The sequence below is a fragment of the Salvia splendens genome, chromosome 8 (assembly GCF_004379255.2).
Source record: "Salvia splendens isolate huo1 chromosome 8, SspV2, whole genome shotgun sequence".
NCBI lineage: Eukaryota > Viridiplantae > Streptophyta > Magnoliopsida > Lamiales > Lamiaceae > Salvia > Salvia splendens.
Window position 1 is genome coordinate 6,113,187 of NC_056039.1, and position 16,202 is coordinate 6,129,388.

Consider the following 16,202-nt stretch of genomic DNA (forward strand, 5'->3'; position numbering starts at 1 on the left):
GGAGCCGTCTCCCACCCGCCCTCTCCCCCCCCCGCGGCCGCCTCGGGCTCCGCCCTAAGAAGAAGAGGAACATGCAAAGAGCCCAAAAGTTGCCGCCTCCTGAGAAGAATGAAGAATTCGCCCCAGGGAGGACGAACTACAGCCAGGAAGAAAGCATTCTCCTGACGAAGTGTTGGGTTGATATTTCAGAGGACCCGGTGTTTGCCAACAACCAAAAGCAAATCGGGTACTGGGAGCGCATCACTGAGCGCTACAACGAGACCAAGCCGGCCGCCGCCTACAAGCGCCATAGGGAGCAGCTCCGCAAGCACTGGGATCAGATGAAGAAGCAGCTCAATTTGTTCTCGGCGGAGTACGAGAAGTGCTTGAGGGAGCAGGGCAGCGGCGAGAGTTTGACTGATGTGCGCGATAGAGTGTTTGCGTCGTACATTTCATTGTATGACGAATTCAAGCACTACTCCTCCTGGCTGATCGTGAAGGACAAGCAGAAGTTCCAAGGAGGGGTTCTGCCCATATCGGCTGCGTCGAAGAGGACGAAGAACACCGCCGCCGGTGATTATACGGGCAGCGACAACGGCGCCCCTCAGATGGACCTCAATCAGCCGATGTACGAGGATGAGAGTTCGGGCACACCGATGTCCTCCCGACGTTCCATTGACAACAAGGCTGCTAAGAACAAGGGCAAGGCGAAGGCGACATCCTCAATGAACCCGGCCCCGACCGCGACCCTGACCCCGACTTTGGCTGCGGCTCATGCCTACGGGGAGTTGGTGGCGGCCGCCAACCAGAGGATGTTGTTGGACACGCACAATGCCCTTAGGCAGTGCGAGGACCCGGGTGAAGCCGAATACCTCAAGTGGATGATCGATGATCTGCGCCGCAAGTTGGGAATGATTTAGAGTATGCGCTTTTTATCTGTAGTGCACTTGTTTTTTATCTCCACTCTTGTAACTTTTTTTTATTAATGAAGTAAATTTAGGATTTGCCTTAATTGTGGTGCTTTTTAAATTTATTTTGCTTGATATATTTGTAAACATAAAAATTAAATACAAAATTAAATTGTGGTGCTATAGGGCGGACTATAGGACATCTCACTGCAGGTGGAAGGGTAGGAGGATAAAATGCTGATGTGGCACATGATAGGGCGTCCCATAGGGCGCCTCATTATGGATGCTCTAAGGGTACACTGCCAAATACTAGTACCAAAAATTATTAATTAATTAATTAATAATACAAAAATTAGAGTATTGAATTAATTTAGTGATAAACTAAAAAGGGATTTCATTAGCTCTTGATGTATCGTTAGAATCTGGCCATCTTCAGAGAATAAAGTAATTTACAGTCAGAATGTGGTGTTTAATGAGAATTATATACTTAACTTTATTATGAAGTCTATCGGTGCGGATGATTTTAGTAGTGTTGATAAACAGGTAGAGCAAGCAAGTCACTTATTATGAGAGGGAATCACAACAAATATAGAGAACAAAAACTGATCATTTCGAAATAATCTATTTTTCAGACGTCGAACAAAAAACTTATCTTGTTTTTGGTTTTACAAGTACAAATACAAAATCGTTACGTGTCTCTTGCTAACTTTACAAATACAAAATCGTTACGTGTCTCTTGCTAATTTTATTTTTTTCTCTACACTAATAACCATAATTTCATGTATGCCTCAAATCTCAATAGAAAGATACTGGTTTAGCCGGCATGGCGTGCAAATTACATGTGGCAGATTAGTAATTTTCATGTACAATAAAATTAAGATTATTATAAGTAACAATATAATGGTGAAAATAAAATGGATGGCCGGGACAACGAAGACACGGTCACAACAACATAAAGTAATTTAGCAATCTAGATTAAGTCTTATGTGTTTGTTTGATTTAATTATATTTTTTTGTTATAAGTTTAATTTTGTCCAAGTATAAACGACATGTCCATGATTACATCAGCACGTTAATTGATTTATTGATTGGTATTGTTTAGTAGTAGTAGGAGTACTAATATTTAACTCACAATACACAAGTTACGACAAACGTAAGAATATAACACAATTTGAGATAGACTTGGAGGATTAGTCTCATACGTTTACAACATCCACATCTGTACTCTTGCCAACGAGGACGGATGTGGACCCGACCCCACTTTTTCTGCATTCTCTTAGGCAAGAGCACAACACCCACATTCATACTTTTTCGCAAGGACGAGCACAAGGGTTCCACAATTCCATTATTCAATTTAAATAAAAACATTTCCACAAAATTAAAATGCACTAAAAATACCCGAAATAATATTAAAAAATACATTAAAAATTAAAAATTACATAAATAAAATCCTAAAAAATAAAAATTACATAATTAAAATCCTAAAAATTAAAAATTACATAATTAAACTCCTAAAAATTAAAAATTACATAATTAAATTCATAAAATTAAAAAACCCACTACTCGTGGCCGAATTTCGCCCACATGTGTTTGATTAGGTCTTCTTGTAGCTCAACGTGAGTTCGAGTATCGCGCATTGTGTGCCTTGTTTCGATCCTCTCACCCACCGTCGTATGCACACCTCGGCGTGGGGGAGACCTCGCGCTTGAGCTTCCGGCTTCATCCTCGTCGTAAAAGCTAGCCGCCCTCGGTCCTTCGTCGGCTATAATCATGTTGTGTAAGATAATACACGTGTACATGATGTCGGCGATATTTTTCACGTACCACAGTCGAGACGGGGCCTTCACAATGTTGAATCGGGCTTGAAGGACCCCAAAGGCTCTTTCGACGACTTTCCGCGCGGACTCTTGACGCTGCGCAAAAAGAACTCGTCTCGGGTCTTGCGGGTTGCTGAGCGTCTTCATGAAAGTTGACCACCTTGGGTAGATACCATCGGCGAGATAGTAACTCATGTGGTATACATTTCCGTTGACGGTGAAGTCGATCGCCGGTGCTACACCATTCAACACATCATTGAAGAGGGATGAAGAATAGAGCACGTTCAAGTCGTTGTTGGATCCGGCAACACCGAAATATGCATGTCAAATCCATAGGCGGTAGTCGGCGACCGCTTCAAGGATAAGTGTTGGGCTGCCGCCTTTGTGGCCGCTTAAGTGTTGCCCCCTCCAAGCAGTCGGACAATTCTTCCACCTCCAATGCATGCAGTCAATGCTGCCAAGCGTACCGGAAAAGCCATGGACTGTTTCGTGAAGACGAAGCAACCGTTGGCAATCATCGGTGGTGGGTGCCCGAAAGAATTTATCACCGAAAGCTGAACGAACGTCCTCGCAAAATTTTTTAAGACAAATGATTCCAGTGGACTCACCGACATGCAAATACTCGTCGAAGAGGTCGGCCGTTTGCCCAGTAGCGAGTTGTCGAATGGCACGCATACACTTCTGCAACGCCGAGAGACTTTGCCGACCGACTGCATTTGGACCTGTTTGGAAGTATTCAACACGGGCGGACAATGTGTTGACAATACGCATGAAGAAACGCTTTGACATGCGAAAACGATGCCTAAAGTAATCTTCCGAAAACCGCGGCTGGTCGGAAAAATAGTGGGCAACGAGCCTTTCGTGGGCTCCCTCCCGGTCACGATGGATGTAGCGGCTAGTTGATCTAGTTGGTTGAGGAGGAGGGGTGGGGGTATTCGCTGCGACATATGCTTCATAAGCGGCACGATGTTGTTCGTAGTATTCTTGTTCTTCGCGCTCCGCTTCCGCAATGAGATTGGTGAAATCCATTTGAGGTTTTGAGTGAGAGATGAAGGTGTATATAAGTTGTATGATAAATATGAATGAGAGATGAATGAGAGATTATTTGATGTGAAAATTTGATGATGAATGTGTGTATTTATAGATGATTTTGGGGAAAAAAATTCAAAAAAATATAGAAAAAGGGCAAAAACGGTCTTTTTTTGGGATTGTGATTCTTTTTTGGGGGTATTATTTTCGATTTTTAAAAAAATGATTTCAACGGATATGCCGTTGGCCAATCAGAACGCGCCACGTCGCCTGCTCGCTGGCACGGACGTGCTCGATGCATCGAGCAGCGCCGTGCCAGCGGCGCGAGCGCAGCGGCGGACAGCGTCTCCGTGCCGCTGGCACGAACGGACGGACGACTGCATGCTCGCCGATGTGGATGCTCTCAGCATAAAAATTAAGTTTAAAATGCTTTTATATTTTCTCTATATTAAGCAATTTATTTGTTTTGTTAAAAAAGGTTAAGTTAGATCTGTTATTAGTCCAATAAAATTTAGGAGACAAAAGGAACTTGGTCTGACAGTTGAGATTGTTAAATACTGCCTAGACTACCAAATATATATGCAAATGAAAATAAATTTATATAGTCAAATAATATTCTACATAGTATAACAAATTACTACTTATGTATGTATATAATACAGCATACTAGTCCATGCAACCTTTAAATTTTATATTCAGTTTCTATAAATAAAATATGGTCATGAACTTTTACAAATATGTCCCTTGATAAAAAAACCTTCTTATCCAAACAATACATTTTTCGTTTTGAAAGGTTTCATTCATTTCATGTTGATATTTTTTGAAAATGGAAAGATCATCCAAATCCCTGTTTATTCTCTTCTATTATATTCTCATTTTATTTTATCCACCGTTCAGTATTCCTAAAATGCATAAAATTTGTTGCCGAAACAGAATGTTTTAATTTGAATGGGAAGAATGGAATATAATATCACTGAGCTCATTCCTACTTGTTATAATTAGATGCAAAAATTACATCTAATACCATTTTTAGTATTCGTTGTGTATTTTCTTTGTTAAGAAGATTGGAGATCTTCATTTCTCCAAAATCCAAAATATCACCAAAATCGAATTCATCACTAAAAATTCTGAAAATTTCTTGTTATATACACCCAAAAGATATCATTCATAACAAAATCTTGGTTTGAGATATTCAGAATGAAATAAATAAAATTTTAATTAGTGCAACAAAATACCTAAATTAACAACTGTTTTTACGTGGATGCCAACTCATCAAACACACACACAGACTTAAAAATTCAAAAAATCTCCACGCTGCGTGTGTGTATACAACTATATACAGATATCTTTACTGCCTTCCTCATTCCCAATTTCCGATTTCCCATTCCGTTTCTTCCATCTCTTCCGCCGCTGATTTATGAAGAATGGCTGCCGCCGCAGACTCTCCGCCTCCGCCCTCAACTGCCGCACCACCACAGGCTAAGTCCGACCAGATTAAGAAGCCGCCGCCGACGAATCTGGCTCCTCCACCCGCAACCTACGTCTTCCAGCTACCGAGAGAGCAGATCTTCCGCTATCCTCCGCCGGGAAACGCCGCAAAATACGAGAAGCTCAGCCGCGATAGAGAACGCCGGAGCTTCTGCTGCAGATGCTGCTGCTTCACCTTATGCCTCCTCTTCCTCCTGATCATCGCCGCCGCCGTCTCCGCCGTAGCGATGTACCTCGTCTTCGGATTCCAATCGCCGAGTTACACAGTGACCAAAGTCTCTGTACACGGAATGAATCTAACTTCCACCTCGCCGATCTCACCGGGATTCGACGTCATCGTCAGAGCCGAGAACCCTAATCGCAAGGTCGGCATCTACTATTTGAAGGAAAGCTCCGTAAATGTTTACTACGACGGAGTGATGCTCGGTTACGGCGTTTTGCCCGATTTCTACCAGCCGAGGAAGAACGTGACGGTGGTGCAGGTGACGGTCGCGGGTTCCGGCATCGTTCTCGGCAGTGCCGTGAAAACGAAGTTAAGGAATGCGCAGAGCCGCGGGAAAGTGCCGTTAGTGTTGACGGTAGAGGCGCCCGTTAAGTTTAAAGTAGGAGCCGTTAAGACGTGGGCAATCACCGCCAAGGTGAAGTGCGACGTCGTTTTGGACAAGTTGAGTGACAAAGCACAAATTGTTTCTAAGCATTGTGATTATAGCGTTAAACTTTTAGGATAGATCGGATCAATTCATTCATTTTTGCTTACCTTAAATAAATTTCATATGCTGTGTATTTTTGAGATAATATTCATTTAAATCTAAAATTTGATTAAATTCCGATCTGTCCTTTGGGTTTTAAAACTAGAGTATTACTTAAATCACTAAATTTCAATTTTTTTTAATGTCCCATCCATGCACAAATTAACTATTTTTTGTTAATTAAAACAACAATATTTCAACAAAATAAGTAGAAAATAGTACGAAAATAAAGAAATACTCCTATAAAAGAAAAAATACTGCTTATTTTAATGAAAAACATCATTTTGAATACCATTTTAAAACGCCAATAATTGAGAAAAATTGAATCTTCGGGATTTAATTTTTTTAATTTCGGAATTGGTGAGACATACCATAATTTGACCAAACTTTATGATTTAAATGGCTATTATTCATTTATTTATGATTTAAATGGATATTATTCATTTATATAATAATAATAATAATAATAATAATAATAATAATAATAATAATAATACAATATGCATCCGTATATGCATATATATAGTTGCCGAATTCATACCATAACCTGTGACTGTGATCGTAGCAACAAAAACTGTTCATAGCTCATCTTGGCATCTTGGGTGGCCTTCTGCAATTCAGTAAACATCCTCAGCGAGCATTCTGCAAAGCTGTTTAGTTTCACAAGAAAACCTTCCAAGCTCGTCCTAACACGGTCCAGACGAGGCACAGCATAGTTGAGATCTCTCAACGTATCCATTGCAGCCCCGTTTCTGTTGGCTTTGGCCTGCTTCTTGTCTTGACGAGGCAGAAACTGAGCAACTTCTGCAGCTAGTTCCTTGATAGAATCACTAACACCTTTTGAAGGCAGGATGTCTATCATTTCCAACCAGACACCGCATAGCATGTATATAGGCGGACCGCAGTGTCTCATGGATGGTGGCCTCATCCTTCTGTTCCTCTTGGAAGGTTTCTTCTGTGGCACTGAGACGCACTTGAAGAGCCACTTGTCAATTGCTTCTACGTAGATTTTCTGGGCGCTGATCCATTTCGAGAAGCTGGATGATAAAGAGCTGAGTCTATACCCTAGCTGGATGATGATCTGTCTTTGTGAATCTGATTGCATTTTAGTTTTGTGCTTCTGGGGGCATGAGATTTCGATATGATGAGCTCCTGTAGCTTGTGGCAATCCATCATTGTTTCCCACATCTTCCTTAACCTGTCATCAATGACACGAAAAAAGTATATGAGCTGACGGGCTAACAGGAACCATCAAAAGGAAACAACAGCGAGATTAGGCTATGATAATTGTTTGTTATAACAAATTTGGCATCTACACAAATGGAAGATATCTGCTTAGCATTGATTGTAAGCTTTGGATCGAACTTACTCCTCAGTTAACTCCTCGAGCTGTGGCTGAAGCTCGGTATCTCTAATAACTTCTATTTTCTGTGAGATTGCATTGATTCTGTGAATAGCCACCGTAATTCTTGAGTGTAGATCTTTGACTGCTGCACGAGTTTTTTCAGTATGTCGAAGAAGCTTGCACTTCTGTTCAAAACTACTTTGAAGTGCTTCACTAGCCTGCAGGCAGAGTTACAATCGTAAAGCGACTCACGCGATAAATCAAAGTGATGCCTGAAATATTAGCATCAGTTCTAATAAAGTAAATTCAAGATACTTCCTCTTTATCTCCTTTCATGTATGATGAGAACGAAACCATAGCCGTTGCCTTCTCATCCACATAACGAACCAAATTATTTTGGCTTTTCTATTGACAACTGTGGTTCTCATTTCTCGAGATTTTAACGACAACGATTATTATTACTATTAACATTCTGCTGTTTTCGTATTGCCAAGTAAGTAAAATAGCAGAAACAAGATTCCTAATATCCAAGTAAGCAGGAGAGAAATTGAGCTGACCTTCACTTCGTCATAGAGTTTCTTCTCCCATGCGTAAAGCCTATCTAAGGTCGAGGCATGGCTTCCAGAGACCATGCAGAAGTTGTCGAATAGAGTGTTATTAGGATCAGCAATATCACCATTGGAGTTTGTAGCCACAAGATTTCGAGATGATAGAGAACGGAATGATGCTGACCGGGGCCATGTTAAGTACTTGACTGAATTTTGAGAAGGCTCTGATGATGGAAATACAAAATCAAATTAAATTAATCAGATAGTGCCTAGTAGAGCAACAAACTGAAACTTATTCTAGTAAAGCACTTCAACAGAAGCTTGTTACAGGGTACAACTAAGAAGTTGTAATTTTGCAATCCCAGAGTAGCTTATTGCTAATTCTATTGTGCACCTTGCTTCTTTGTACACAAAAGTCTCTTGATTAAATCAAATAAATCTAAAACCCCCCTCAAGTTTAATATACCTTTCATATTATGCCACAAAGATACATGATAAGAAGTGTGATTGATCATATACATGCTTGAAATTAAGTTCTGTTCCTGTTCTATCCTCTACACAATGATACTGACCCAAAATATAATTAAAGAAAATACTGTACATCACATGCTAGATAATTTTATGTTCTATAATGAATCTACACACTCATTGTGGGTAACCTTTCCATGTCCGTTCTCTTTTATCTTTCCCTCAGAATGCATATTTCTCCTATAACCACTTTTCGCATAACAACTATAGATTGAATGTAAGAATTGTTTGGAAGGCAAAATTAAATTATGTCTAATATAAACATCAACTCAATCTTAGGTATTTCTTGCCAGTCCAAGGATCAAGTATCTTCCCTTCCTACACATTACAATTAGTTTCGGCATATTGAAAATCCTCAGCATAATTCGCCTACCTTGTTGAACCTCGCTTGGATCTTTCCCACAAGAGAAACAAGACTTTAGCAGTGATGTAGCTGCTAACCTACCTGTCAAACAAAGAAACATCTATTTCCAAGTGAGACAGCTAATATACATAAGGAGAAGGCTAAAAGAAAATATATGTAATATGCACTAGAGCCGGTTTATCACTTGACAAAGATTTTTCCTTGTAAAATACACCTTAGGATGCATTTTCCCTAATAGCTGAACCGAAGGATAAAACAGTGTCTTGATGATGCATCAAATGAGTGAGAGAGTAAGAGAGTGACAGGGAGTTACGTTCTCTCCCAGTCAAAACTGGACGGAAATGGAGTTTATTTGCTTAAAGCATCCGCGGAACTTCTTTTCCAGATTCAGATGCTTTAACAAAGAGCTGTTCAATGTCACGGATGCTAGAATAGAAGTCCTTAGGCACAACTTTGTCTTCAAGTGCACCCCTGAGATCAGCTCTAGTTTCCTTATCATTGCTACCAAGCGATAGACCAGGAGAATTATTTTTTCTCCCATTTACAGAATTGGTTTCCGATACTACAGCTTCAGGATGCCTGTTGGCTGAACTACCATTTACAACATCAGCTTTCCTTTCGTTCATATGATGCGTGGTTTCTGATTCTGTACTAATGGCTGACTGACCATTGCTGACACCCTCTGTCCCGGTGTTGACATTCTTAAAACTTCTAACAAGTGAAGCTATAGGAGGTTCATCAAATTCTTCTTCTGATCCATGCGTTTCTTCTGAGGACACACTCACACGTACATCCTCCAAATCAGGAATTCCTTCCTCTTTCCTAAGATGCCTAATCTCATCAGAGTCCTCCGAACCCTGATCAAACATTCTCTTTCCTTCAACAGAATAGTCATTGTCCACATGGTGGAACAGGCCAAAATAATCCCAAGGAGACTCAAGTCCTTCCGTTGAATGGGGAGTGGTGCCAGGAGGAGTAGTTGAATCAACTGATACCACAACAGGAACAGGAGGCTTTTCTTCAATTTTGCTGGAAACTGTCCCTGTAAATTTCATAGGATGAGCCTGGTACTGGCTCGAGACTCGAGGTGAAGGGGATGGCAACAGATTATCTGTTGCATCTACATCCTGTGATTGTGACGGAGACAAGGAAGATAACCGATTGAAAGACTTGTCAGTCAAAGCAAGGAGCTGAGGAGTAGCAGTTATTGAAGGATAGACTAAAGATTCAATTTGAAGATGGTCAGGTTCCACAAATCTCCTCAAAGCAGCTCCTATGATTTTCAATTCCCCGATATAAGCAGTGTGAGCTGCTGCAAGAGAACACCTGCCATTAAGTGCTTGTTTGATGAATTTCTTCCTAGCGCGGCAGAGCTGCAGGCTCTTGTCTTCCTCCAACCGGGAATTCGAAGCCCCCATCACCTGCAACTATTCAATATACAGCCTTCTTCAACCTTCAAATGTCCTATACCACAAGATTAGCATGACACATCAGATCAGCCAAATCTAATCTAGAGATTTTTTTTCTAATGAGTGCATGATCACTTGAATAATGTAACTGTATAACAGAATGATGGTTTGAATGCATGAATAATGTGTTCTTAGTTACACCCTCAGCCATCTTCAGCAAAAATAACTGGTTTAATTTTACTTTTGACTGAAAATTGTACTACTCCATAATGAAAAATAGGAAATTTGGAATCCATTTAAACTATTCAACACAAAGTGAGGATAGTTCGCCTGCAATATGTTGGAAAGGAAATTAGGAAGTCGTTGAAATTGAATTGACAATACCAAATACCAAATCAGGTAAATGCACATTCATACAACAGAATCTCAGAATAAGTAGTGCAATTAAAGCATGACAATGCAGGAGCTGAAGCAGCAGAAAATTACAAGCGAAAAAGCATACACAGAGAGAAAAGGGATGAAAAGGAATATTTGGCCACCTCTTCCCCTTTATACATGGGAATTATAGGTTTATGCGCAACGGAATTCAAAGTGGCGATGATAGTGGTGGTGAAGGAGTTCACTGCAGATTAAGATAGAGGGAATCTTCGCCACACGCATACACACAACAAGGAGGAGAGAGAGAGAGAGAGAGAGAGAGAGAGAGAGAGAGAGAGAGAGAGAGGTAAGTTTTGATGCGATTGTGTGTGTGAGTGCGTGTAAGCCTGTCACCGTCACGTAGGAAAAAGGCAAACCGGTAAGATCAACAAAGGTTGCATGCAAATGAAAATCCCCATTCTCCAAAAAGTGAGAGAGGGTAATCTGACATTGCAGCAGAAGAGATGACAATTATACTACTACTGTTATTCACTTTTTAGGGTGTCAAATTTACACAGAAGTTATTGCCAAGATAAGAGCGTCACAGCAAAATAGCCGAAAACTGAATATCCAATTCAAATGAAGTCAAAATTTAAAATTATTTCGATTTAAACTTTAGGTTTTTTTTATTCAATTCAATTTGACGAAAACTGAATATTCATTCCTAGGCTTCTCTTCTCCCTCATCTCCCCAATAATATGAGCGTTACACCTACGCGACCGGCCGGTGGACCTCTCTCTCTCTCTCTCTCTCCCTCTCCCTCTCCCTCTCCCTCTCCCTCTCCCTCTCCCCTCTCCCTCTCCCTCTCCCTCTCCCTCTCCCTCTCCCTCTCTCTCTCTCTCTCTCTCTCTGTCTCTCTCTCTCTCTCTCTCTCTCTCTCTCCCTCCCTCCCTCCCTCCCTCCCTCCCCCCCTACTACTGCTTAAATGAGTCAAAAACAGTGTTAATGTTTGTTGGTTTGTAGGGTAATATCACTCACATCCCAAATTTCTCTATATTGGAAAATAAAAAAGATAACAATCTACTACAATACAAACTTTATAATTGATCATTAATAATCTCTAATTAAAGCTAAAGACCGAATTGAAGAAACAAGCTGCAACACTTAACTGCAGCACAAAGAATATTAACATGAGCTTCAAATTTCCTACTAAATGGAAAATAAATCAGACTATTTAATAAATTTAATTAGAGCACCAGCAACCCGGGTCGCCGGCGTTCTGCGTGCCGTTCCTCCGGAACTAAAGCGCAGCGGAACGCATTGCGGCGCATGGTTTCGTCGCGGTGCCGTTCCCATGCCGTGCCGGTTGCCGGCGGCACGACTCGCGGCACGGTCTGTGCCACCACGCGCTTCGGCGACGTGGTTCTCCCCGCGTCGTGCGTGACGCTCACTCGCCGGCCCGCGAGTGGGCGACGTCACGTGCTGACGCAATAATTATTTTTTTAAAAAAAAATTCGATTATATATATAAAAAAAATTTAACGGTAATATTACCGTTTTTTAATTTTTTAAAATTTTTATTTTATTTTCTTATTCTATAAATACTCCTGATTCATCCTCATTTCACACACAACTACACATCTATTCTTCCTAAATCAACTTCATTTCCTCTCCAATTTTCATATTCAATCTCTTCACAAAATGTCCGGCGACGGCAACTACGGCGGTGGCGGCTCCGGTGGGTGGGATCTCAACGAGTTCGGCGATTGGGAGACCATGTACAACACACTTGGTGGTTCCGGTTCGTCGACGCCGGGCACCCAGGGGTTGGCAACGCCGGGTGGGTACCAACCACCCACTTTCGATGTGGATGCATACGCTCGACCCTCCGCCTCGCGGCCTTCTCAGGGATTGTCCCAGATTCGGGAGGATATCCCCGTTGAACCCACCCAGGGAGGAGGCCGAGGCGGTGGAAGCTCCAAGGCTGCGTCTGAGGCGGCCGAGGAGGAGGAGGAGGAGGAGGAGCCGGAGGATCTGGGCCGGCATCCGTACAGCAACGAAGAAACAAATGCGGTGTACAACGCCTGGCTCACCGTCTCGTACGATCCCATCGTCGGGAATCAACAAGCCGCCAAGTGCTTCTGGGAAAAGGTCCGTGATGTCTACCACCAGACTAAGCCGAAAGGGGCCCGGAAGCTCAAATATACAATGCTCCGTTCTCACTTTGGCCGAGTCGACGTACAGGTCAAAAAATTCTGCGGCATCTACTCGGCCGAAGCGGCGCACTACCAAAGCGGAACTTCGGGCGCCGACATTCTGAGGGCGGCTTTGCGCGCCTTCCACCAGGACACCGGTCTACAGTTCAAATTTGTTGATATTTGGCAGATCGTCAAAGACGAGGAAAGTTGGGCCGGCGGTGTCCGCTCCAGCTCGGGCTCAACCTCAAAGCGCACGAAGCACACGGCGAGCGGCAACTACTCGTCTGGTGACACCGGTGAGGCCAGCGAGGGTGAACCGCAGGTGTTTGGGGGTACGGCCGGCGAATACGGGGGATCCAGCCGTGGGCGCCGTCGGCCGCAAGGGACGAAGGCGGCGAAGGCGGCTAGAGCGAGGAAGGGCAGAGGCGAATCAAGCCAGCCGGCCTCGGGATCGGGCTCGCGGGGAGGCTCGAACACACTTATGGTGGCGTACATTACCGCCACAATGGCGGACACTTCCCGCTTCTCGCACTCCCAATACGTGGCCTGGTGGAACGGAATTGTGCATATGGCGGCACAACTTGGCCTTCCGACTCCCCCTCCACCTCGACCGCCTTCGGGGGGTGATTCGCCGGCGGAGTAGTTTTTTTATTTTCCCACGTTTAATTGTGTGTTTTTTATTGTGTGTTTTTTACTCCCTCCGTCCCGAGCTACTCGCTCATTTCCTTTTCGGCACGGAGATTAAGGAATGAGTGTATAGGAAAGTTAAAAATGACGGCTATAGGTGAAAATTTTTACTAAAAATGGAAAGAGTGCAAGTAACTTGGGACGCCCAAAAAGGAAATACGTGCGAGTAGTGCGGGACGGAGGGAGTATTTTTTTAGGATTTTAATTGTGTGTTTTTTATTTTTTTTAAGTTTAAGTTGTAATTTTTTTTAATGTTGTGTGTTTTTTAATAAAGTGTATTTGTTTTAATTAAATTGGGTTGGAAATAAAAATAAGAAATGAAATTGAATGAATAGTAATTTAAGAAACGGTTAAGGAACGGATAAGAAACGGAGGGTTGCAGGTTCCGTTCCTTAGTTAAGGAATGGAGTAAAAAAGTACAGTGGGGCCCGTAAATAGTAGTTTAAGGAACGGTTTAGGAACGGTATAGGAACAACGTTGTGGATGACCTTAAAGGCTAGAAGATTGATTCCAGCGGATAAAGTAGAATTACCTAAATAAAGTATTGCATTAACATTTTATCAATGAAATATCACCAAGAGTGGCCATGAGCCCATGAGTATAGGATGATACTACTATTGTAAATCCTTAAATTGTTGTCTCACTACTTACAAATCAACACATGGATTAACTACTGAACGATGGATATCCTTGATAATTAAAAAACAAAAAAGAAACACGTGCAAATTAAATCTGAATCTTTGTGCATTAACATTAAAAAGATTGACCTAATTTCTTAATTATTTTAATTAAGCAAATTAAAATAAATAAATTAAAACTAGCTCATAATAGAAAAAGAAAATGAAGGCACGACCACCACCGTAAGGCCACCCGCAACACGTCACACGGGTGGCCCGTATTCCGTCACTAAGGGACGGGATGGCGGCGTGACGCGTTGCAGCGCCCCATCTCGTCCCCAGCCCGTTCCGCGTTCCGTCCCGCCGTGACGAATGGCGAGACGTCTCGCCACGCACTGAGGCGACGTGGCGCGCTTCGGAGCCATGCGTGACGCCCACTCGCCGGCCCGCGAGTGGGCATCGTCACGCTGACGCAATAAATTATTTTTTTAAAAAAATCGAGTTAAATAAAAAAAATCAAAAAATAAAAAACGGTAATATTACCGTTATATTACCGTTTTTTTCTTTTTTTTTTATTTTTTTTACTTTATAAATACTCCTAATTCATCTTCATTTCACATACAACTACACATCTATTCTTCCCAAATCATCTCCATTCCCTCTCCAATTTCATCTAACCTCTTATCACAAAATGTCCGGCGACGGGAACTCTGGCGGTGGCGGCTCCGGCGGGTTCGACATCAACGCGTTCGGTGACTGGGGGGCATGTACAATGTCCTCGGTGGTGGTTCCGGTTCGTCGACGCCGGGCACCCAGGGTTCGTCGACGTCGGGAGGGGGTACCAACCACCCCATTTTGATGTGGATGCATACGCCCGTCCCTCCGCCCCGAGGTATTCGCAGGGATTATCCCAAATTCGGGAAGATTATTCCGTTGAACCCACTCCGGAAGAAGGCCGAGGCGGGGGAGGAAGCCGAGGCGGTGGAAGCTCCGGGGCGGAGGCGGACGAGGGGAAGGAGGAGGAGGATCTAGGCTAGCATCCGTACGGTCCCAAAGAAACGTTGGCGGTGTACAACGCCTAGATCAGCGTCTCGTACGATCTCATCGTCGGGAATCAACAACCCCGTAAGTGCTTCTGGGAAAAGGTCACTGATGCCTACCACGAGATTAAGCCGAAGGGCTCCCGCCGCCGCACATATAAGATGCTCCGCGCTCACTTTGACCGATTCGACAGAGAGGTCAAAAAATTATGCGCTATCTACAAGAATGAAGCGGCTCATTACCAAAGCGCAACCACGGGAACCGACATTCTGAGGTCGGCTTTGCGAGTCTACTTCAACGGCACCGATAAACAATTCAAATATGTCGATGTTTGGGAGGTCGTCAAAGACGAGGAAATGTGGGCCGGCGGTGTGAGGTCCAGCTCGGGCTCGACCTCAAAGCGCACGAAGCACACGACGGGTGGCCAATACTCGTCTAGTGAGGGCGGTTCAGGCAGCTCCGCATGCGAGTTTTCCTGGCAGGAGGTTGAGGGCACGACAGACGATGCCGGAGGGTCCTCCCGTGGGCGCCGTCGGCCGCAAGGGAGAAATGCGGCGAAGGCGGCTAGAGGGAGGAGGGGCCGAGCCGAATCAAGCCAGGCGGGCTCGGGCTCGGGGGGACCCTCGAACCCCCTTATGTACATGTACATGACCGCCACAATGGCGGACACTTCCCACATGACACCTCCCCAATACCAAGTCTATCTTAACGGAATTGGGTTTATGGCAGCACAACTTGGCATTCCGCCTCCTCACGGCTTCAGTGCACCTCCACCGCCTTCGGGGGATGATTCGCCGGCGGAGTAGTTTTTTTTATTTTCTATAAAATTATATTTTAAATTATGTCATTTTTATTTTTTTAGGATTTTAATTATGTATTTTTTTGAATTTTAAGTTGTATTTTTATTTTATGTTGTAATTTTATTTTATTTTTAATGAAGTGTGTTTTTTTAATTGAATTTGGTTGGAAATAAAAATAAAAAATGAAATTGAATGAATAGTAATTTAAGGGACGGTTAAGGGACAGAGGGTGGCAGATTCCGTCCCTTAATTAAGAGATGGAGTAAAAAAGGACAATGGTGCTCATGAATAGTAATTTAAGGGACGGTTAAAAGACGGCGTTGCAGATAGCCTAATATT

General features: G+C 43.0%; 1 protein-coding gene and 1 pseudogene across 1 annotated transcript; one reads left to right on the forward strand and one right to left on the reverse strand.

The window, feature by feature from the left end:
* The first annotated feature begins 5,085 nt into the window (after positions 1 to 5,085).
* LOC121743891 (NDR1/HIN1-like protein 13) lies at positions 5,086 to 6,045 on the forward strand. The gene has a single exon (XM_042137280.1). It carries the CDS (start codon positions 5,158 to 5,160, stop codon positions 5,947 to 5,949), a length of 792 nt encoding a protein of 263 aa, XP_041993214.1. The 5' UTR covers positions 5,086 to 5,157; the 3' UTR covers positions 5,950 to 6,045.
* A 377-nt stretch (positions 6,046 to 6,422) lies between these two features.
* Positions 6,423 to 11,305, reverse strand: LOC121743468 (annotated as a pseudogene).
* Positions 11,306 to 16,202: the final 4,897 nt, after the last annotated feature.